The sequence below is a fragment of the Pongo pygmaeus genome, chromosome 15 (assembly GCF_028885625.2).
Source record: "Pongo pygmaeus isolate AG05252 chromosome 15, NHGRI_mPonPyg2-v2.0_pri, whole genome shotgun sequence".
Classification (NCBI taxonomy): Eukaryota; Metazoa; Chordata; class Mammalia; order Primates; family Hominidae; genus Pongo; species Pongo pygmaeus.
In genome coordinates, this window is record NC_072388.2 from 106,203,305 (window position 1) to 106,227,667 (window position 24,363).

At 43.5% G+C, this 24,363-nt stretch overlaps 1 protein-coding gene and 1 gene segment (V, D, J or C); both read right to left on the reverse strand.

Moving 5' to 3' along the window:
• Window positions 1–9,331: 9,331 nt before the first annotated feature.
• On the reverse strand, window positions 9,332–11,915 carry LOC129012096 (disintegrin and metalloproteinase domain-containing protein 21-like). The gene has a single exon (XM_054447421.2). It carries the CDS (start codon window positions 11,754–11,756, stop codon window positions 9,558–9,560), a length of 2,199 nt encoding a protein of 732 aa, XP_054303396.2. The 5' UTR covers window positions 11,757–11,915; the 3' UTR covers window positions 9,332–9,557.
• Window positions 11,916–17,262: 5,347 nt separating this feature from the next.
• LOC129012440 (immunoglobulin heavy variable 3-11-like) lies at window positions 17,263–17,723 on the reverse strand. The segment is given in 2 exon segments: window positions 17,263–17,576; window positions 17,678–17,723. Coding segments are annotated over 2 exon segments (360 nt in total).
• Between the last annotated feature and the right edge of the window lie 6,640 nt (window positions 17,724–24,363).

Below are 24,363 nucleotides of genomic sequence, written 5' to 3' on the forward strand. Positions count from 1 at the left end.
GTGCTCATTTCTGACATGGTGACACTGTTTTGTAGCATAAATTGTCCAACAGTCTGGTGCAATTAAATTTGGACTTCTTTCCAGGGTCCATTTTTGAGGATTGCTCTGACCCCAAAATGTAATTGATTTTTTTTTCAAGAGATTAAGTCTAGCTGTGTTTCCAGGCTGGGCTTGAAATCCTGGGCTCAACTGATCCTCTCACCTCAAACTCCCAAGTAAATTCAACTGCAGGCAGTGCCACAGTGCCCAGTTGGTTATTCTTAAATTATAGGTTTTCTTATTCTCTCTGTTAAAATGAGTGGACTATTGATTTCTATATTGCTCTCATGGAGCTGTCAGATTTCTATTAATTACTTACCATGAAAACTGCTAACATTTTAGATGAGCTGTAGGGTTGAAATTATTCTCATTCTACTGCAAATCTAGTCATGCCCTTTAGAGAGAGCTTTGTATCACTGTTTTCATGCTCTGACTCTATCACTAGAAAAACATGCCAGACTCTACCTTGGTGCAGAAGAAAGGGTTCAAGTATCTCAGAGGGACATTCCTGCTTTAAGTACAGAAAACTGTGTGGGTGTGGTGTACTCCTATGATCTCATTGTGCCTCTCCCAGGAAGCTCCCCAGAACCTCTGCCCTGCAAGTGAGCTGGCCTGAGAATAATCAGAGTCCACCTGTTTTCGGCCTATAACACCTGACATGGAAACTATGTCTTGTGAGTGAGGCTGGGAGGAGAAATGCATCCATCAAATCACAGACTGGAATTTAGTCTCCAACATAAAGATCTGACACCATGACCTCAACTGAGATCTGGGGGAGAGGGAAGCACCACCTTCTTGTGAGTTCAGCCCAAGGTCAAGCTTCTGTGATCCTGAGATGTAAAGAAGAGGGTAATGCTCTTCTCTCAAGTATTCTGGGTCCTCACTGCACTTGCTGAGACTGTTTGAGTTGCTATAAGAGAATACCATGGACTGGGTGGCTCAGAAATAACATAAATGTATTGGCCCCAATTTTCAAGGCTGGGAAGTTCAAGATAAAGATGACTTACGGATTGGTATCTGGTGATGTCCCAATTCTTTATTTATAGATGTCCACCTTCCTACTGTGACCACACCTGGTGGAAGGAAAGAGGGAGCTCTCTGGGGTATTTTATCAGGACACTGATTCCACTCATGAAACGGAGCCTCAACACCTTTCAAAGGAGACCAAAGGCCCCACCTCCTGCCACCATCACGATGGAGTTGAGATTCCAACATACGCCTTGTGGGGGGTCATAACCCTTCAGTCAATAGGAGGACATTGTGTCAATCAATGGATTTCATTTACTGTGTGTTCTCAGAATAATTTTCCTTGATATTACAGATTGGGTTTCTATAATTTTTACCAGATTAGGTTGTTTCTTTGGAAATCTTGAAGTTTCTCACGCCATCACACTGGTAATGAGATAACTCTATTTATATTCGTGATTGAAGATTCTGCATTAGGGCCATAAGCATTTGGAATGTTCTTCTCTTAAATCATTTGCCATGATGGAATAAACTTCTTCCCCATCATCAGTATTATCATTTGTTCAGAAATACACTTTTTATATTTTAATATTGCAAATCCACCTTTCCTTTATCTTTCTTTAACATGGTGTCTTTATATTTTAAAATTTGTAAATGATTATGTTTAAATTTTAGGGTAATTTTAGATTTTAAGGAAAGCCCTCTGTAGTAGGGTGTGTTCTCGTGTACAACTTTCCTGGGTTCCCACACATTGATCCACACTCTACCAAACCTGGGTCTCTCTCCGGCCATCTACGGGGCTCACTCTCTGAACAGTGTTCTGCTATTCACTGTCTGCTCTGTGGTCTCCACACTTCTTGGCCTGTCTGGGATCTCAGCTCCTTTTCCTTAACTTCAAATCTACCTGGTTCCACTTCAGCACTGTGGTCTGGAAACCGTCTTAAGAAAGTAATGAAACGTGCGTTCATCGGAGGGCCCCTTTTGTATATTTTCCCCACCTCAGCAATCACTGTCCTTGTTACTTGATGTCAAATACCTTAAAATCATGTTTAAGAAATTTCACTGTGTTTCACAGTTATTTCTGGTGGAAAGGTACATCTAGTCTCTGTTGTTAAACCTTTTTTGAAATGATCATCTTGAACATAAATATTAGAATCAATTTTATAATGTTCACCAGGATTTATCTTGGAATATACATATATATATATATATATATACACACATATATATATGTGTGTGTGTATATTCAATTCTAAATTCCAGGAGACATCCCTGTAGATGTACACTGTAAAGTTTATATATTTACATATTTGGTAGACAATATTATACCTAATTTTAAAAATATTCAAAATATCTGTATTTGTCAGACAAGAAAGCACAAGTTCTACGATGCCCTAATAGAAACACTTATTTGTCTTTCTATGGGTTCTTCCCATCGAAATAGAGGGAGACATCTTAGGACACTGATCCAGGGGTGGCTTCAGAGACCCTGCCCAGAACATGACCCAGGAGGGATGTGAGAGGTTTTCATCTCTGTGATTGGCATTCTGTCTCCTTCACAGGAAAATCTGGGATCTTCCTCCATCCCTGGGGTGGACTACTTCACCATTCTGGACACTGAGGGACAGACAGGGTGTGGCAGGCCACAGACATCAAAGGCCACAGTGTGGATGAGGATCGAGGTGCTTACTTGCCCCAGTGATAACAGAGATCCCCATGGGGCAGAGTCCCAGCAGATGATCCCAACCGTGTGGGGATGTGTGTCTGTCTGAGAGAAGTGTCCACATGGGGACAGTGTGTGCCTGTCTGAGAATGAAGGCTCATTCACGAAGGTGTCTACCTAGACTGAGATTGTGTTTGGGGAAAATATTTCTCATTGAGGAGATGAGAAACTTGAGTGATTTGTTTTTGGAAAAGAAAAATAGATCATGTAGAAACCCCATGTAGGAAGAGTCACTGGATAATGTTTGTCAAAACACAGTTCATTTAGAAGGAATTTCCTGTTCATGCCCTTGATAGTGGGAATTCAAAATGCTACATTCACGAAATGAGATATTTTTGGTTCTTTTTTTTTTTTTTGAGACCGATTCTGACTCTGTCGCCCATGCTGGAATGCAGTGGCGTGATCTCGGCTCACTGCAAGCTCCGCCTCCTGAGTTCACGCCATTCTCCTGCCTCATCCTTCCAAGTAGCTGGGACTACAGGCGCCCGCCACCACGCCTGGCTAATTTTTTGTATTTTTTACTAGAGACGGGGTTTCACCATGTTAGCCAGGGTGGTCTTGATCTCCTGACTTTGCGGTCCGCCCACCTCAACCTCCCAAAGTCCTGGGATTACAAGCATGAGCCACCACGCCCGGCCTATTTTTGGTATTTTTTAATAGATAAAAAGGTAGAGTTAAAATGTGAACTTGTATCTGTGTTCCAAAATATTTACAACACTGATTCAGAAATTGATGTTTACAAAGATACCTTCAGAGGAAATTCTATATCAGCTTTATTCATTTGATTCATTCTCCAATCCCTGAAATTTGCTTACAGAATAAAGGTATGAAAAATCTCCCAAATAACTAAAATTTCTCAAATACACATTTATATTGTCCCTTCTCATTAATGACTTAATGCTATTTTCTAAGAAAGTCTTCAATCTAATCATCTTTGTCATCTCCTCCATGCCAGCACAGCTGCCTCCTTCCTGGGGTTTTTGACACTCTCAGGATGTGGGTTTTCACACTGTCTCTTACACAGTAATACACGGCCGTGTCCTCAGATCTCAGGTCCATGTAGGCTGTGCTCGCAGGCATGTATGTGGTCATGTTGACTCTGCCCTGGACGTTCTGTGCATAGCCTGTGTTAGCATTGCCAGCGATGATCCATCTAATCCACTCAAGGCCTTGTCCATGGGCTTGTTGCACTCACTGCATAGCAGAGCTTGTGAAGCCTTTCAGGAGACCTTCACTGAGGACCAGGCTTCTTCACCTCAGCCCCAGACTGCACCAGCTGCACCTGGGAGTGAGCACCTGTGGGAAGGACACAGAAGTGGATGAAAGCCCCTGTGACTGGACTTAATCCCCTTCTCATCACTGGGACCTGGGAGCCCCTTACCTGTGGCTGCTGCCACCAAGAAGGTGATCCAACAGGTCCAGTCCATGGTGAGGAGCTGTGCTCTCAGGGGATTCTCTAGAGGAGGGATATGGTTGTTGGGTGATGGTTTCAGAGCACAGAGCACAGACATATCCATGTTTACTTCAGTGGATCTCAGGTTATTTGCATATTCGTGAGATAGAGCATTTCATAGCTCAAAGTTTGATCCATGATAAGAAAGGGAAGCTAAATGACATATCAGCCATACAAGAGTGTGATACTGATGTTCCAAGCCCTAATCCTGCTTTCGGATATGCATGCCTTGGTCTATTTATGAAAGTTTGTGGACAGAGGTTCTTGCACTGAGGAATATGCCCCCCTCAGAACACGTTTCTCACACATTTCTCCCATCTGAAATGGGAGCATTTATCTAATGCCTGTACCCCCATTGTTTCTTGGAAATAACTGACTTGTTTTTCATTTTACAGGTTCCTAGATGGAAGGGACTTGCCTTATCTCCAATGTGACTATGGACTTGGACTTTTGAGTTAATGCTGAAATGAGTTAAGATGTTGGGGTACTGTTGGGAAGGCATGATTGGTTTTGAAATGCAAAGAGGACATGAGATTTGGGAAGGGCTAGGATGGCATGATCTGGTTTGGCTCTGTGTCTCTTGGATTTTATTGGACCTCTTCCATCCTGGAAAGGGCAGAGGTTTGTCTTCACTGGAATAGACACTTACTCCAGATATGGGTTTGCCTATCCTGCATGTAATGCTTCTGCCAAGACTACCATCTGTGGACTCATGGAATGCCTTATCCACTGTCACAGTATTCCACATAGCATTGCCTCTGACCAAGGCACTCCTTTTATGGCTAAAGATGTGTGCCAGTGGGCTCATGCTCATGGGATTCACTTGTCTTACCATGTTCCCCATCATCCTGAAGCAGCTGGATTGATAGAAAAAATGGAATGGCCTTTCGAAGTCACAATTACAATGCCAACTAGGCTCCAATACTTTGCAGGGCTGTGGCAAAGCTCTCCAGAAGGCCGTGTATGCTCCGAATCAGCATCCAATATATGGTACTGTTTCTCCCATAGCCATAATTCATGGATCCCGGAATAAAGGGGTGGAAGTGGAAGTGGCACCATTCACCATCACCCCTGGTGATCCACCAGCACAATTTTTGCTTCTTGTTCCCATGACATTACATTCTGTTGGCCTAGAGGTCCAGTTCCAGTGGGAATAATGCTGCCATCAGCACACACAACAATTCCATTAAACTGGAAGTTAAGATTTCCACCCGGACACTTTGGGCCCCTCCTACCTTTAAGTCCACAGGCTAAGAAGGGAGTTACAGTGTTGGCTGGGCTGATTGACCTGGACTATCAAGATGCAATCAGTCTATTACTCCACAATGGAGGTAAGGAAGAGTATGTATGGAATACAGGAGATCCATTGGGGCGTCTCTTAACATTACCATGCCCTGTCATTAAGGTCAACGGGAAACTACAACAGCCCAATCCAGGCAGGACTACAAATGGCCCAGACCCTTCAGGAATGAAGGTTTGTGTCACTCCACCAGGAAAAAAAACACGACCTGCTGCGATGCTTGCTGAAGGCAAAGGGAATACAGAATGGGTAGTAGAAGAAGGTAGTCATCAATACCAGCTACAACCACATGATCAGTTGCAGAAATGAGGACTGTAGTTGTCATCAGTATTTCCTTCTTCTTTTGTTAAAAACATGTTTGTGCATGTACACACTTGTACTAAGAAAATTCCTTCATTTTATTTCTTTTTCCTTTATCATGTGACATAAAATTTATTGACTTCATATCAGCATTTAAGTGTTCTTAACTTTACATAATAGCATTTGGGTTGGGGATTGGTGCATTTCCGGTTGTACAAAAGATAGTTGTATTACATTAGGTATAATTATGACCTTATTATTGTCTTTATTTGAAGATTATGTATGATTTCAGGAGGCCTGTATGGGTTCGAGTTGACAAGGGGTGGACTTGTGGTGGTTAATACTGAGTGTCAACTTGATTGGATTGAAGCATGCAAAGTATTGATCCTGAGTGTCTGTGAGGGTGTTGCCAAAGGAGATTAACATTTGAGCCAGTGAGCTGGGAAAGTCAGACCCACCCTTAATCTAGGTGGGCACCATCTAATCAGCTGCCAGTGTGGCCAGGATATAAAGCAGGCAGAAAAATGTGAAAAGACTAGACTGGCTTAGCCTCCCAGCCTACATCTTTCTCCTGTGCTGGATGCTTCCTGCCCTCAAACATCGGACTTCAAGTTCTTCAGCTTTGGGACTTGGACTGGCTTCCTTGCTCCTCAGCTTGCAGATGGCCTACTGTGGGACCTTGTGATTGTGAGTTTAATACTCCGCAATAAACTCCAATATATATATAATATATAATACATATTATATATATAATATACATATAATATAATATGTATGTATAATATATAATATGCATATCATATATTATATATATACATATTAGGGTTCTCTAGAAGGACAGCACTATATATATATATATATATATATAGTTTCCATAGTCTGTGGTGTAGACTGCCTGAAATGGACTTTACAACCTCCTGAAGGGTAACACCCAGACTCTCACCTGAACTCCCTGAAATCCTGTGCCCTGGGAATTGGAGAAACCTTAAAACCAAAGCCACTGTTAAGTTAGCTCAGTCTTTGATTGAGCGTGGCAATCTGCCTATACTTGACTTCCAGGGGTGGGTGAGGGAGAATTCCTGCCTGGAACAAGGTCACATTACAAAGAATCTTCACAATGCTCATGAGACATCTCGGACCTTCCATCAGAAGCATTCAGGATGGCAGGAGACTGGACATGATGAGCAAACATGGGGATAGGAGGAAGGAAACAGAGAATGGAAGGAGGTGACAGCTGACAAGGCTTTGTGTTCTCAGATGCTGAGCATGAAATGAAGCATTTATGATGAAGGAAACAGAACAGATGTGCGGTACAATATTAAATATAAAACAGTAAATTACAGCAGGTGGCTTCACAGCAGCTTAGACACAGCAGAAGAGAAGAGGATGGAATTGGAAGATCCACGCTCAGGACGGATGCAGAGTGAAGCCGAGGACCCATCAAAGAGGATTTGGGAGTTGCAGGCTCTAGGAGAGGACCCACCCCAGAAAGAGAGAAGGAGGGTGATGGGAGGAAGAAGGAATGTTTGAAATTATTCCATAGAGAACCAGGACAGCCCCTTGGGCCAAGCAGTCCATGACCCTTGCAGCCTCAGAGGTCCAGACTCCAGCCTGACCTCACGTGCTGGTTGGTCTTGTCCCTGCCAGGCCAGAACCTTCCTCAGAACCCAGAGCCCCCACAGCTCTCCCTCACCCTATGCCCAGGGCATGTCTCCTGTGCTCTCTTCTCTGGTCCACAGGTGGGAGTTTACACCTGCTCGGGTGGCCTCAGCATCCACACCAACAACCTGGTAGCAGTTGTCCTGCTCCCTCCACCTGGCACAGCTCGGATCTCCCACAGTGCAGGCCCCATGTTTAGGAGTAATTAGAACACACAGGAGGACAGGTCAAGACAACAGGTGCTGAGGCAGGCAGATCTCAAGGATTTAAGTGCTGATGTTCTTGGAAGACCATTTCCATGGGGTTAATTGTGGTTTCTCTTGGTGAACTGTTGGCTTGTGTTTTTGATATTGTTGTTGCTCTAAATAGTGTTTACCTGACTTCAATATGAACTCCATTGGTCATGTTCTTTGTTAAAATATGTATCATTCTAAAAGTTCACATGGCATTAGATTTTTTGATCAAACTACCTATAATATTTCTTCAATAGAATGCACATTTGCCTTCCTTCTGCACATACCTCGGCCCACTGCCCCGAGCAGTGTCCCAGCGGGTCCATCTGTTTAGGGGGTGGGGCAGGGGACACAGGCCCTGACACGAGGTGGGGCTGTGCCAAGCATGGCGGTCTTGCATAGGCACTGAGTGGGTGGGCCCTGGAGAGAGGGGAGGTCATTCCCCCCGGGGAATCCCCCAGGCCACAAAGGAGAGGTCAGCTGGAGTGTGAGGTGGGGGGCGGAGATGCATAAAGGGTGGGATGGGGCCTGCTGCTCTATCAGCAAAACCCCTCACACCTGAAGGACACAGGGGGAGGGCATTGTATTCACTGACCTCACACTTAACTGTCCATTAGCATTCACCCACAAAATAATAGAATACACTGAGAGAGGCACAGGAATGGATTGGTCGCATCTTTATGACAGCTGAATGGAGGAAATTTCTAAGCAGGTTCAGGGAGAGGATATCAAGCTGTATTTGGAGAAAGGGGTGGGAATTCTAAACAATATCTATGGAAGCAGGACATCTAGAACCACAGATGTATTCAGAAAAATGCTAGATCTCAGTACTACTCTAGAATACCAGTGGTTTTCTGTGGATGGTATGGGAAGGGTGATTTCTGTTGGTGGGCTTTGCCTTTGAAATTCTCTCTGACATATCTACGCTGCATTTTAAAAGTCAATATTATTGTGAATTTAAATTTAAAATAAAATGTTATCTTATTCGGTTATTTATACATTTAACTTCCATTTTCCTTTACAATAACTCAGTGACACACCTAGCCCTGTTTTCCACCCAGACCAGTCTGTGCTGCTACAAGCCTAGTTTCTCTTCCTCATCATGACTTACTCAGCTTCCCTTCCTGTTTCAGTTCAAGGAAATGTGGGGGCAGGAAGGAAGGGGGCGGCTGCCACTCACAGAGCTCACACTAAATGCCAGAGAGCTTGCCTCTCACGTCTACCTATTTTTCTAGTTGAATTTCATTGCATGCAGCAATCAACCTCAGGGATTCATTTTCCCACATATGGGAAGCTCGGCCCCAGGTAGGGGGATTTGCTTGGTGGGGGATTTGAACCCAAGTCCCTCTCACTGCAAAGCCCACAGCACCCCCATGAGGAACAGACAGGGAACAGGGAGTAGCCCTGGATCACCCTAAACTGACTTTGGGTTTAGAGAAGGACAGATTACCTGGGGAATGAGGAAGCTCATTGCTCTGGAGCTCTCTTCTGGAGAAATGTCATGAACTTGCCCTTTAAGGAGCTGGTGGCAACTTCCGTTAATTCCAGGACCAGCGACCTCAGGTCAAGACCCAGCTGCTCACTCAGGTCTCTCAGGCCAGAGGTTCTGGCCAACTTTGAGCTCCCAGCGGAGTCTAAGAAAATGTGGAACACCAACGTGTGTTTTTGAAGATTTATTTCAGAGCGAGCATCAGCGACCTACAAGAACCTGGGACAGAAGCCAATGCCTCCCGTTTCCCCATGATGTGAGACAGGACCCTGTGCCTCCTGTGGACTTCAAGAAATGTGGACTCGAGCTTTGCCATCCCTTCCCCTGATCCTGTTTCATAGATTTTGCTGTTATATTCTCTGTATCTTTACGGGGATTGGGAGGCTGAATTAGTCTTATTCAGGGTTAGTAACTGTCCCTTCCTTAACGGTGGTGGTCCTGATAGTTCGCACATTTGTGGCTGCCCCAAAGAGCAGTGCAATTATGAAGGCGTAAATACGACCAAAGACCACTCTCAGATACATCACTGATTGTTGGCTTTGTCTGACAGAACGTGTTCTTTTTGGAGGTGGCCCACTGTCGACACTCCCACCAGCACCTCTTCTTAGGCACAGTGGAGGATCCCAGCCTATATGGCAATGGCAGTTCCTTCTGTTGTTGCAGACCCCTCTATGACTGCACTTCTGAGGGCGACAGTCGTAGCCCAGTGAAGTGATAGTCGCATTGCACCGGGTGTTATTACAGAAGTTTCCATGAACACAAGGAGTGCCGTCTATCACACGCCCAACATCAGTTGTGTCTGTTGCACGGTGTTCATCCAGTCCAAAACACTGAAACCCTCTTCTCACTGAGTGATGGAATGAAACATGTTCCTGCAGCCGGGGAAGATGGGTCACGTTGGTACACTGCAGTCTTCCACAAAACTTATCTATTCCTGTACAAGCCTGGTAGTTCAGAGCTGCTTGTTGTCGAGTGCAATGTCCAAATCTGTGACTTTCAAGATTTATGTCATAGCAGACCTCAGGAGCATCCTCAGCATCGACACCAAAGATCGCCTTGCAGAGCACATTGCGGTCAGTGCAGTTCCCACGATAGCAGTAGCCTTCTTCAGTGCACGGGGTTCCATCTTGCATATAAAAGTTTGCGGGGCATGTCACGGTGGTCCCGTGACAGTACTCTGGAAGGTCACATATATTTTGGATAGGTCTGCAGAGAGTCCCCGGTGGGGAGAAGCTGCAGTTTGTACAGCACTCTCCTATATGGCAGATGCTCCCCGGTGTGAAGCGACAGTCACTTCGGCAGCAATAACTGGCATAACACTGCTTGAAGGAGCCGCAGTCACACTCCTCCCTCCCGTCCACTATGAGGTTTCCACAGCGAACCGTTGTCTTGGTTTTGTTATACACAGGAGCGAGTGTTTCGAAAACACAATGGCCTGAACGTAGAAAACAATTTTGTGCATGTCCATAAGAACAGTTACTGAACGCATCTGTTATCCCAGGAAATCGCTGCATAATGCAGAAGGCCCTTCTCTGACACGTGCAGTAGTTATCATCATACTCCACACCCATACTTCTCATCAGTGTCTGGGTTGTTATGACGGCTACTAATAAATAATGTCTGCCTAGAGTACCAATGTGTAATAGGCCTATATGTGTACAGAAGCCATACCTTTGTGGTTCATAGTTAGATTCATGTGGCGCGTCTTTAATAAGTAGTGTGGATGAATGAACACGAAAAGGATCAAAAAAGTTTGTTCTAAAATAGGTAAACATTGCACTCTGAACTTGATATTGATTCACAGGGGCTGGGTCGCGATTATTATATATGGTCAAAAGATAAATATAGTACCGCAGATCAATATTTTGAACAATGCTGTCAATGAGACTGAACATCTGGACCACCTCTTTGGAACAAGCTGTAATATTGCCATATATACGATAATATGAATTGGAACATTGAACATGGCCTTTTATATTGCCTCTATGAGAACTGTACAGTGAATTAGATATCCTGGGATTCATGCTGTCATTTGCTTCAGAGAACATGGGGTCTGTCTCCTCATTGTCACCATCTCTAAATGTGGGCCCTGTTGCGTTGGGCTCGGCCACTATCTGAGAAACAACATGTTCAAACCTGCGGGAATCCTGGAGGGGTTTGATTTCGTAGGCAAGGTCGTCCAGCTTCATGATGCCTCTGAGGCCCCCATAGCACGTGTCGACGGTGACCATGGACAGAGGCACCTCCTCCAGGTAGCCGAGGTAGTAGCAGTCTGGAGGGATGTAGGGGTCATCCATCTGCAAGGCTCCTTGGTCATCCTGAGTTGTCACCAGCAGATGTCTGGGCCAAAGAAGGTGTTTCCTCCTCATGTGAATGACGTGTCTTTGACCCCCAAAACGCAGGCTGTAGGACAGCCAGCCGGGAAACTGAAGGCCTTTGCCATGGTGCGTCTCCTTCCTGGGAATCACCACCTCGGAGGTCGCGTAGTGCCACAAGGGACGGCCTTGAGAACACTGGACAGGAGCCAGGAGCGCCCAGAGCCCCAGCAGCAAGAGGGGGCCCCTAAGGGTGACCCACGCCTCTGCCGGCCTCATGTCCCAGCCCAGCGATAGTCATCCAAAGACAATGGGAAAGGAAAGGTCTGCCTTCGGCAAAGCCAGGCCCCAACCAGCTACGGTGGCTGCGTCCCTTCCAGGGAGACCCTGACAGAGAACAAAAGGCCTCCCCAGGCTCCCGCACCACACCCCGGGGGGGCACCTGGGTTCCGGGAGGGAATGAGGCAACAATCCCAGGGCGGGGCAGGGGGTGGGCCTGGACAGGACGGCAGCTGCTGCACTGCGGGATGAGGCTGAGGGTCAGGCTGTGAGGGCTCATCGGGAAGGGAAAAGGGAGAGGGAAGCAGGGCTCTGTCTCTTTTACCACCGTGAATCTTTTCTGTTGCTTTCTGAATCTACAAAATACAATGATGTGTGTTCAATGCCCTCGCATCACCCGTGTTATTCTCGGTCACTCTGAGGGTTAATAGTGCTCCTTTCTGTGGCTCACACTGCTTCCTCCTTCGTCACGTGGAGGTGGACACTGCCAACATTTTCCTTGGGGACTGAATGTTTTTCTACTCTTAATAAGTCCCCATGTCTTATTCTTTTTGTTGTTGTGATGTTTCGTTGTGGCTTTGAAGTTTTGTTTGAAGTTACCAGATTGTGAGAGGAAAATATCTTGGGCCCCGTCAAGCTGGGAACCACTCAGGGCAAATCCGCCTCCCAGTCTATTTAAAGGTGGCCCTCTGCTCACAGAGACAGGTGCATATTCTCATGGCCTGCTTTGCAAACACTTATCAGAAACTCAAAAGAATGCAACCGTCTCTCTCACCTACCTGTGACCTGGAAGCCCTAAGTGGGGAGGACTTGCTTTGAGTTGTCTCAGCCTTTCTGGATGGAACAAATGTCCTTCTTACTTATATTGACTGATGTCTCATGTCTCCCTGAAATGCGTAAATCAAGCTGTGCCCGACCACCTTGGGCACATGACATCAGGACTTCCTGAGGCTGTGTCACAGGCGTGTCCTCAACCCTGGCAAAGTGAACTTTCGAAATTAACTGAGATCTGTCTCAGAGTTCCTGGGTTCACAAGATCAACAGTTGATATAGGGTAACTTTTTCTTCTGTGCTATGTTAAACCCTTGTGAATTATGATACTTTTTACTTAGTCCGTCTATTGGGAACAGACGCTATTCCTGACCCCATGAGAGCCCCAGGTGCTGTCCCTCCGATGCTTCTGTGTGGTTCTCTCCTGGTCTTTGGTCATTTCTTCAGATGCACGAGCTGATCAGCTCTCAGGGAAGGACACAGGGGGCCCTCTGTAGGTGTCTCATGTCTGAGAACAAATATTTCGCGCATTTCTCCCATACTGAGTCCTCTGTGTTCAGTCCTGATTACGAAATGGAAATCCCTGGGAATCCCAGGGCTGTGTGTCTTCTCTCAGAGCTGCAGGGTCAGGTCTGTGCTTGTTTTCACTAGGAGAGAGAGGGCCCTGTTTTCCTGCCTTCTCCTCTATAGCAAGCTGTGATGTGGGATGCCTGAGGAGAGGGCAGAGCCCAGAGCAGATGTGAGACTCCTGGAGGAGTTTATTGGCAACAGTAGCATTTGGGAAAATATGATTACTTATAATGTGACTGTGCCATGAAACTCACTTATCAATTATTATTTTTTACAATATGTAAAAATTCAAATATACCTACATTAAGCAAACTTTAACAGATATAAAGAGAGAAATAGAAAACAATATAAAAATAAGAGAAGACCTTAATACCTCACTTACAATAATGTTTAGCAAATCCAGAAAGAAAATTCTTAAGCCTCTGAACTTGAACAACAGTATTGAACAAATTCACCTAAAAGACAGTTATAGAACCTTCAAACCAAGAGCCATGTAATACACGTTCTTCTCAAGCACGCATGGAACATTCTCCATGATAGGTTATATGTTACATTATAAAATGAGCATTAACATTTAAAGAAGTAATGCTAACCATTCTCTAACTCTTTCAAAAGTTTGTGAAAAGTCAACCTTCCACACTATTTCTGAGGCTACCATTACACTAGTACCAGTAATATTACCGTTAATAGACAAAGACACCACAATAAAATAAAATTATAGATCAATATCATTGGTAGACACAAATTAACCACTCCAAAATTAGTAAACTAAGTTCTAAATTTTTTTTAGAAAACCATACACCATGATCAATTCAAATTTATTCTGAGTTGCACAGATGATTTAATATCCTCAAATCAATCAATTTGGTACACCACTTTAAAAAACTAAAGAAAAAATGTCTCAATAACATTTCAACAGACATAGAAAAAATATTTGAAAAAATTCAGGGTTTCATTATAAAAACTCTGAACAAAGTAGGAAGACAGCAAAACAACTTGTACATAATAAAAGTCATTAAGAAAAGTCACAGCTATTATTATACTCAATAATAAAAGGTTAGAATATTTTGGTCTAATATCCGAAATAAGGCAAGAATAAAGCTTGAGGTATTATACTTCCAGGCCTCAAAATTTATTATAAACATAAAGTAATAAATCAGAATGGTATTGGCATAAATGTATACAGAGAGCTTAGATATAAACCCACATATTGATGGCCAGCTGATTTTCAGCATGAGAACCAGCGATATACAATGTCTAAATTATAGCATCTTCCAAAGAGCATGTTATGAAAACTGGATTTTCACATGCAAAGAATTAAGAATTTTAGGATAGAATAAACACAAAAACTAACTCCAAATGCATTAAATATTTAAATGTAATACGGGTAATTGTAAAACTTCCACCCCTGAAAAAATTAGCAATCTTTTTCTGGATTTTACATTCAAAGCACATACAAAAAAAGCAGAATTGAACAAGTGGGACCAGATTTTACAAAAGATTCTGCAAAGCAATGAAATAATTCCAACTTACAGAATTGGATAATATACCATGTATCTGAAAAAGTGTTTATATCCAATATATAAATAAAACTTCTATAACTCAATAGCAAAAATAAAAATAGCCTGATTTTAAAATAATTGGTTTTATACCTTTAACAGTATAAGAACCTAGAACTCAGGTTAAATGTTTCTCTCCATGGCTAACCGTCTGTCATATGGTGTACTTGGCTGGACAATAATTTGTATTGATTTGACAAAACACTAATCTAGGTGGTGGTGTGAATTTTTTAACAGACATTATTAAAACTATAATCAGTTGACTCTATGTTAGGTAGATTATCATCGATAACCAGCTTGGCCCTGAATCCAACAGAGCAGATCTGGAGAAGGTAAAACTCCATAGTGATTAAGCAGCTTCAGCTGTTATTGAGACTTCCAGCCTGCACTTACTGATGGCCAGCCCTGAGGATATTGGATATTCCAGCCATCCCCAAAAATTGTCATCCCCTACATCTCACAGGAAAGTGGTGTGTCCCTCTGCAGCTTGTCACACCTGAATATCAGAGAGAAAGAGATTCTCCAAAATCAAATCATATTTATTTGAAAATAAGCATTGCAATGGGAATATGCATGAGCACATTTAGGTAGATAAAGGAAGACAAGTGTTTTAAAGGATAAATGAGGAGGCTTACATGAGCTGTTTTGAGACGACTATCCGGGGGTAGAAGAATCAATAACAAGGGTAGAATCAGTTTAAGGTTGGACAGGGAGTGGCAGGGCAGATACCCCACAGTATTAATTCTCTTATTGTTGTGGTAGCCTTAGCCTTTGTTCAAGGTTGTAGTTGTGCAGATAATTTGTGTGTGTGTTTGTGTGTGCATGCGTGTGTGTGATAGAGTGTCACTCTGTCACTCAGGCTGGAGTGTAGTGTCACAATCTTGGCTCACTGCAACCGCCGCCTCCGGGGTTCAAGCGACTCTCCTGCCTCAGCCTCCCAAGTAGCTGGGACTACAGACATACACCACCATGCCAGGCTATTTTTTGTTTTTTGTATTTTTTAGTAGAGATGGGGTTTCACCATCTTGGCCAGACTGGTCTCCAACTCCTGACCTCAGGTGATCTGCCCACCTTGGCCTCCCAAAGTGCTGGGATTACAGGTGTGAGCCACCACACCCAGCTGTGCAGAGTATTTTTATGGTAGTTCTTGTTATCAAGGATGTGTGCATGAGAACCCTCTATTCATGACCTTCTCCAGCTTCACCTGTAAAGTTTATAACTCAAGTTGTTCTATTTTGATTCTGACAACTTTCACACCCTCTTCCTCATACCGCTAGTGAAGAAAGTTACTCTTTGAAGGTTTTTGAGAACAGGATTAGCTCCATATCCACATCCCACGTTAACCAAACAAGCTTGTCCCCTTCAGTTCCCACTGGCAACTTGCATTTCCAGATAAATCTCCATGCAACACAGTGGAGGGTCCTGAGTGACAAGGAGTGAAGAAAGTCCCACCAGCCTTTCCCACGTGACTGCAGCAGCCACAGCCTGAGACCCTCCTGAGTGCCAGGAAAGGGCTTGAGGCCTGGAATTTTGACCACAGGGAAAAATCTTCCTTTTCCAGAAAGCAGGAAAAGCAAATGGAAAAATGAGAACAACGACTGAAAAAGGAAGTAAATGGATTAGGAACAAAAGAAGCACCAGATCAATGTTGGTGCTGATTTGCATATTTAGTGTCAGGAGAAAGATCAGACGTGAAACCCGTGAGGTTCTACGTGACACTGACCATGGCCCAGCCTCTATCATCTGTGATCAGGATCCGTAAAGACTGTTCTAGTCATGGAGGCTCACTGAGGTCCCTGTCCTGGATCTGATTGGAGAAGACTCATCAGGAAGCCCTGAGCTTACTCAGGAATCTGATTGTGGTGACCATGTTTGAGGACTTTATATATATCTATTTATTTTTTTTATTATACTTTAAGTTCTAGGGTACATGTGCACAACATGCAGGTTTGTTACGTATGTATACATGTGCCATGTTGGTGTGTTGCACCCATTAACTTGTCATTTACATTAGGTATATCTCCCATGCTATCCCTCCCCCCTCCCCCCACCCCACAACAGGCCCTGGTGTGTGATGTTCCCCTTCCTGTGTCCATGTGTTCTCATTGTTCAATTCCCACCTATGAGTGAGAACATGCGGTGTTTTGTTTTTTGTCCTTGTGATAGTTTGCTGTGAATGATGGTTTCCAGCTTCATCCGTGTCCCCACAAAGGACATGAACTCATCATTTTTTATGGCTGCATAGTATTCCATGGTGTATATGTGCCACATTTTCTTAATCCAGTCTATCATTGATGGACTTTTCATCCCTATAAGCATCAGTCTGCATTTTGTGCAAGTGAGAATAGAATAGCTCTTCAAATTAAAATAATCTCTTTCAAATACTTAGTGAAGACACTGTTAGGCAAAGAATTCTAAACTTAGAGAGATTCCCTGGGGAAACTGTAAAAAGTAGAGAAAGTCCCACATTCTGACAGGAAATCAGCCTCCATCTGCACCTGCTTCTGGAGCTGACTCTGACCAGTGGCTCCTGAGCACCCCCTGCAGCTGATTCCACCCAGCGTTCCTGCAGGGAGGTTTGTGTCTGGGCGCACAATGACCTCCCCTCACTGTGTCTCTCGCACGTAATACACGGCCGTGTCCCCCACTCTCAGGCTGTTCATTTGCAGGTAGAGCGTGTTCTTTGAGTTGTCTCTGGAGATGGTGAATCTACCCTTCACAGAGTCTGCGTAGTTTGTGTTACAACCACTACTACAAATGTATGAGACCCACTCCAGACCCTTCCCTGGAGCCTGGTGGATCCAGCTCGTGTACCAGCTACTGATGGTGAATCCAGAGGCTGCACAGGAGAGTCTCAGGGACCCCCCAGGCTGGACCAAGCCTCTCGCAGACTCTACCAGCTGCACCACACACTGGACACCTGCAAACACAGAGACACTGGTCAGAAACTGCCACACATATCCAATGTTTCCCTCACTCATCTTCACTCACACTCAATATCTCTAGTTCTCCGTGAATCACCTTGTAAAATAGCAACAAGGAAAACCCAGCTGAGCCCAAACTCCATGGTGAGTCCTCTGTGTTCAGTGCTGATCACTGAATGGAAACACCTCGGAATCCCAGTGCTGGGGCTCCTCTCCCAGAGCTGCAGGGTCAGGGCTGGGCTGGTTTTCATCAGCAGAGGAAGGGCCCCATTTGCATGTCCCCCACTATATAGCAAGCTCTGGGGTGGGACATCTGAAGAGAGGGCTGGGCTCAGTGCAGATGAAGTGTCCTGGGGGAGACTGGTAGTAATTCCATCATTCAGGAAAATATAATTTTATATTATGTGATTGTGCCTTGATTAACATTTAGCTCTCATAATCTGATTTTATTTTTACATATTTACGCAATATATTTAATGCAGCTTTCAATGTTATATTTTACAGAAGATGATTTACATAGAGAATACAGCAGTTGTGCAGTGCATCTAAGTTTACACATCTAAACAAATTTAGTCCTATTATCTGGGCCTGTGCTCTAATCACCAGAGGAGGCAGCTCCCCTGAGACAACTTCAGGGCAGCGTGGACCATGCCTAGTGAAGTCTGCAGGATTCCCCATCTGTTATGACAACTTTCTGTAATTTACCTAAATATGCAGAGAGAACCACGGCTCATGTGTGTGTGTTTTCAGAAGTCAGTCATATCTCCTGTGTCAGTATCAGTCTTTTTATTGCTCCATTTTAGCAAAAATGTTCACTTATTTCTTTGTTATTGCTTTATTCAAGTATAATAAATAAATAATTAATTCAAATTTACAGTGAATGATTTGAAAAATATAGAGCTATGTTTGCAACCATTCACTCAGCACTTCAATTGTCTTGAATAATTAATCCCTAAATCTTTTCTTATTCCTCTCAAATTTAAATCACATCCTCATTATTCCGAAAACCATATTCTCAGAAAAATTTAAATCTTATTCATGTTAATTTTTAATAGTGACATCTTCTAAAGTTTCTACAAATCAATTATATAAAATTTACTCAATTCCTTAGCTTCTTTCACTCTGCACAATAACTTGAGAATTTAGCCATGCTTTTTTATGAGTGAGGCATGCCTTGATTTCAAGCTGCATTATATTCCAGTACATAAATATATGCCAAACTAATTGTTCACCAGTAACAAAAGGTGATTTGTTATCTCAGTTAATGCATTTTACAGAGAAAAGCAGCTACTCGGCAAGGGAATGCAAAAAATGAGTAAACTATGATACTATCCTGACCTCGAGATGGAGACCATCCTGGCTAACACGGTGAAACCCCGTCTCTACTAAAAATAGAAAAAATTAGCCGGGCATGGTGGCAGTTGCCTGTAGTCCCAGCTACTCAGGAGGCTGAGGCGGGAGAATGGTGTGAACCTGGGAGGCAGGGCTTGCAGTGAGCTGAGATTGCGCCACTGCACTCCAGCCTGGGCGACAGGGTGAGACTCCATCTCAAAAAAAAAAAGAAAAAAATAGATATTATCCTGACCTCATTAACAACAAACGTGCAAAACTACAAATAAAGAAAAAACATTCAACATATCTGAGTTGATATCATAGAGGAAAAAATAACCCTGAAATCTGAGGAGAGAGGAGCCTGCAGAGAGAACCATATATTAGTGTACCTGAGGCAGATATTACCGGATGGTATTCAAGATAAGAGCAGGCTGACTTGGAAATATTCAGTGAGTTGCTGGAGGATGCATGTGCTCATACTGTTAGACTGTGAAGCTCCTAGTGCTTGCAGGCTTTTCCTACAGAATTATTACTAATTATTCTTTCTGAACTTTATGCTAATGATCAGGCCAACCATAAGACTAAAGTTTTTTTTGCAAACAACTCAGACCTATAATGATTACATTCTGACAAAAATCAGAACTGCAGAGAGAAAAATTATGTTTCAAAACATATCATACACTTGTCTTTAAATTCTAATCTCCTCAATTGTTTTAAGTATTTGCCTCAATTTTAGACTAACTCTGCTTATCCCTGTGAACCAACCAATGATCTCTGGTTGCAGCTCAGAAGAAACAAAGGGAGGGGGAATATAGACATCTGCATCAACATTTTAGTTCTGAGCAATTATCCTGCAAATCATGCCAGGTGACTGGAATAAATAGGGTGCCTCTAACCCGGAGGTTTTTTGTTTGAGAAAACAAGTCCATGGGAACTACAAAAGCCAAGCCCCATGCACCCAAATCTTAGCAGGCATAACTACAGCCGCAGTTATCTGGGCGTGTCAGCAGCCTTGGAATTTGTTTTCAAGCTGTCCTTACCACCTTGTTTGGTTTTGATACATGTCTTCTAATAACCCAGTTTGTCTCTTCTCACCTTCAGGCTATCAAACTCCAAATGGTCATGCTGCGCAGGAAGCATGATGCCAGCATCTGCTCTTGGTGAGGATCTCAGAAAGCTTACAATCAATGGAAGAAGGCAGAGGGGCAGCAGACACGTTACATAATTAGAGCTGGTACAAGAGAAGAGATGGGGAAAGTCCTAGAGTATTTTAAAGAACTAGATTTCACTTGAACTAAGTTAGCACAAACTCAATTGTCACCAAGTGTGTTGCATAAAGTCATTCATGAGGGATGTGCCTTCATGTACCCAATATCTCTCACCAGACACCACCTTCAGCATTGGCAATTACATTTGTAATGATTCATAAGCAGAGCCATTTCTGGGAGTCACGGGTTTCCCCTGAGAGGTAGCACTGACTTGCACAAGACTCAATTATATTTTGCAGATTCCTTGCACAGCACAGAAATATAGGAGCCTTCCACCCAATCCAGCTTCCCTCTCTCCTTCACTCAGGGACAGGCTTCCATCATATACGATCAGCTTCCCAGCCCCATTCCACCCTCTGTGCATTTTCTCTCAAAGGGATGGATGTACTTCTTATAAAAATTCAGGGAAACTTCATACCGTCTTGGAGTTTTCTGCTTAGAAAATGAATAATAACACAAATGTTACTGGAAAGGGGTCCCAATTCTGGGTGAATCCACAGAGTAAAATGAAAGCGAGTTTATTAGGAAAGTAAAAGAATAAAGAATGGCTACTCCACAGGCAGAGCAGCAGTATGGACCGCTGGTTGTCCATTTTCATGGTTATTTCTTGATTATATGTTAAACAAGGGATGGATTATTCATGAATCCCCCAGAAGTTCCCAAAGATGAGTATTTCTCCCCTTTTTTAGACCAACTAGGGAAACTTCCTAATGTTGCCATGGCATTTGTGAACTGTCATGGTGCTGGGGGGAGTGTCTTTTAGCATATTATTATAATTAACATAAAATGAGCAGTGAGGACAAACAGAGGTCACTTTTGTCACTGCCTTGGTTTTGGCGGGCTTTGACCAGCTTCTTTACTGTAACCTTCATCAGCAAGATCTTTATGACCTGGATCTTGTGCAGACCTGCTATCTCATCCTGTGACTAAGAATGCCTTAGCTTACTGGTAATGTAGCCCAGCAGGTATCAGTCTTATTTTTCCTAGCCGTTATTCAAGATGAAGTTGTTCTGGTTCCAAAGCCTCTGACACAAATAATATAGTGAAATATTTATAGTATGAGCATCATTATATTGCCAAATATAAAATAAAACATCATAATGGCAATAATCAATTTTATGTGTCACCTTGACTTGACCACAGTCTCATCTACTCAATCACACACTAGCCTAGGTGTTGCTCCCATGGCATAATACAGGTGTTAGTGGAGCCTGCCATTATTTTTTCCTAAGTCATGAAGAGTGTTCTAGATAATCTAGGTGGGACTGATTCAATCAGAACATAACAGAAGATGATGGGACTCCATGGTGGATGGCAGATGCAGATCTTCCCAGGAATTCCAGCCTGTCTTTCCTGAAGGCCAGCAGTATTGATCTTAGGCTGCCTAGCCAGACCCTACAATTACTATTATCCAGAACTCACAGCACGATGGAGTGTCCATCATCAGCTCTCCTCAAAGTCACAGGTGAGAGTCCAAACTCTGTGACAGTGTGAAAAGCATGAGATCAACTCTACATCAATATCCCATTGGAGAAAACTAGTATTATTCCCTTCGTGATTAAGGTCCGCTTCGTTTTCCAAATGTCTCCATTCACAGAAGACAGCAGGAGAGTCCAGGCAACGGTGAGTGAGAAAGTCCCCTCAGACTACCCAGGTCCTGCAGACCTGAGCCCTGGGATTTTGACTACAGATAACACATACTCAGTTTTCAGGGCAGCGAAGAAGAAAGGGAATTGTGAGAATCAAGTCTACAGGGAAGGAAAATGGATTAGCAGAAAGAGGGTCAACTGAATCAGTCTGAGTCAGATGTGCCCAGTTTTACAAGACAAGGGGGGATAGCTGTGAAAACCATGTGGTTTTAAGGACCCTGACCCTGGGTGAGCCTCTCTCTCAGCTCCTATCAGAACTAAAAGCCTGTTCTAATCAGAGATTCCCATGGAGGTCTCTGCCCTGAGTCTAACTGGAAAACACTCTCCAGCTTCCCCTGAGCATCCTCAGGACTTTCATCCTGTTGACCACGAAATAATTATTTCTGCCCCCAAAGTGATACTGTGGGTTCTGTGGAGGTGAGGATGTGTCCTACTGTAAAAAAAGAAAAAAAAGAAACAAAAAGGAAGAAAAGGTTTGCATTTAGAGACATCAAATATTAGTACAGAATTGAAAACCCTTAGCACCTGTACCTGCCCTGGAGACAGCCCCGTGCACAGTGTCCCGGGCGCCCCCTGGTGGTCTCGGGGACCCCGGCAGGGAGATTTGTGTCTGGGCTCGCGCTGACTTCCCCTCACAGTGTCTCCCGCACAATAAACAGCTGTGTCCTCAGCTCTCAGGCTGTGCATTTGCAGATACAGCGAGTTCTTGGCGTTGTCTCTGGAGATGGTGAATCGGCCCTTCACAGAGTCTGCATAGTATGTGGTTCTACCACTGTTACTAATGTATGAGACCCACTCCAGCCCCTTACCTGGAGCCTGGTGTATCAAGTTCATGTCCTAGCTACTCAGTGTGAACCCAGAGGCTGCACAGGAGAGTCGCAGGGACCCCCCAGAATGTACCAAGCCTCCCCCAGACTCCACCAGCTGCAACAGCTGCACCTCACAATGGACACCTGCAAATAAAGAGACATCCTGGTTTCAAACTGCCACACAGATCCGGTGTTTCTCTCACTCATATCCACACACACTCAATCTCTCTAGTTTTCCATGACTCACCTTCTAAAATAGCAACAAGGAAAACCCAGCTCATCCCCAACTCCATGGTGAGTCCTCTGTGCTCAGTGCTGATCACCAAGTGGAAATGCCTTGGAACCCAGGGCTAAGGCTCCTCTCTCAGAGCTGCAGGGTCAGGGTTGGGTTGGTTTTCATCAGTAGAGGGAGGGCCCTATTTGCCTGTCTCCTATTATATAACAAGCTCTAGGGTGGGACGCTTGAGGAGTAGGCTGTACCCAGATAACACGACGGTGCCCTGCAGAAGTTTGCTGACAATGATGGTATTTGGAAAACGTACTGTCTTATTATGAAATTGTGCTGTGATAAACACTTTGTCCTGAACACCCTATTTCATTTTTAAATATTCGTGTAAGCTATGTTCTGTAGGAGTCAATATTTTCTCATTTACGGATGTGGAAGTAAACCCACACGCGGAGGGGCTCTGTGTACCTCTAGGAGCTCATGTCTGGGATGAGTGAACCCCGGTAACTTGCCCTGTGTTCCTCATCACTGGCCCTGATAGCTCCCTAAACCAACTCCAGGACAAAGTTGGATGTGTCTAGTGTTTTTATCAGAACCCACTTTCCATAATAAGAGCACGTGTGGTTTTGCTGCACTCCAGCACTTGCCTGAAAATATGGAGAGAACTAGGGTCCAGGCACACTAATTTTCAGGTACTTCTGACATTTAACTTATCTTTTCTATCTTTCTGTTACTCCTTCCTTGTCTAAGTTTCCATTTGTTTGCTTGTAATACATTTTATGAGGTTGAATTGAAAGGTAATATACTTCACATATTTAAAATGTACAATTAATAAACATGATGTAACTGCCATCATTATCAAGAAACTGGACAAGTGAATTCTTCTCAACATTTCCTCTTGTTCTGCTGTATTCCTCCTCCTCTCCCCTTCCCTTCTTCTACCATTTCCCCAGGCATGTACTCATCTTCATTATATTACTTTAGATGCATTTTAATTTATCAAAATTTATAAAAAATGAAATAACAGAGTATACATTTTTATTCGTTTGGCTTATTTTACTGAACATAAATACTTAGATTTTTTTTTACCTTGTTGTTCTGTGTATCAGGCATTAATTTATTATAAATGATGGATAGTATTCCAGTAAACACATTTACCATAATTTGTTTTTCTGTTAAACAGCTTAACAATATTTGCTTTCTTTTATTACTCTGGGTCTTACTAAAAAATCTTCTGCACAGCTTGGAAATGGACGTAGATGAATAATATATTTTACTTATTTTTTTCAACAACAATATCAACAATACCACATAAAGAAGCCGGAATTTTGCAATTTTTTTTGAGACTCAGTCTCACTCTGTCACCCAGGCTGGAGCGCAATGGCACGACTTGCAAACTCTGCCTCCTGGGTTCAAGTGATTCTCCAGTCTCAGCCTCCTGAGTAGCTGGGATTACAGGTTCCCGCCACCATGCTAGACTAATATTTTTGTATTTTTAG

Excerpts from the sequence above, each read along its gene's own strand:
- LOC129012096 (XM_054447421.2), bottom strand. The coding sequence starts at position 11,756 with ATGAGGCCGGCAGAGGCGTGGGTCACCCTTAGGGGCCCCCTCTTGCTG.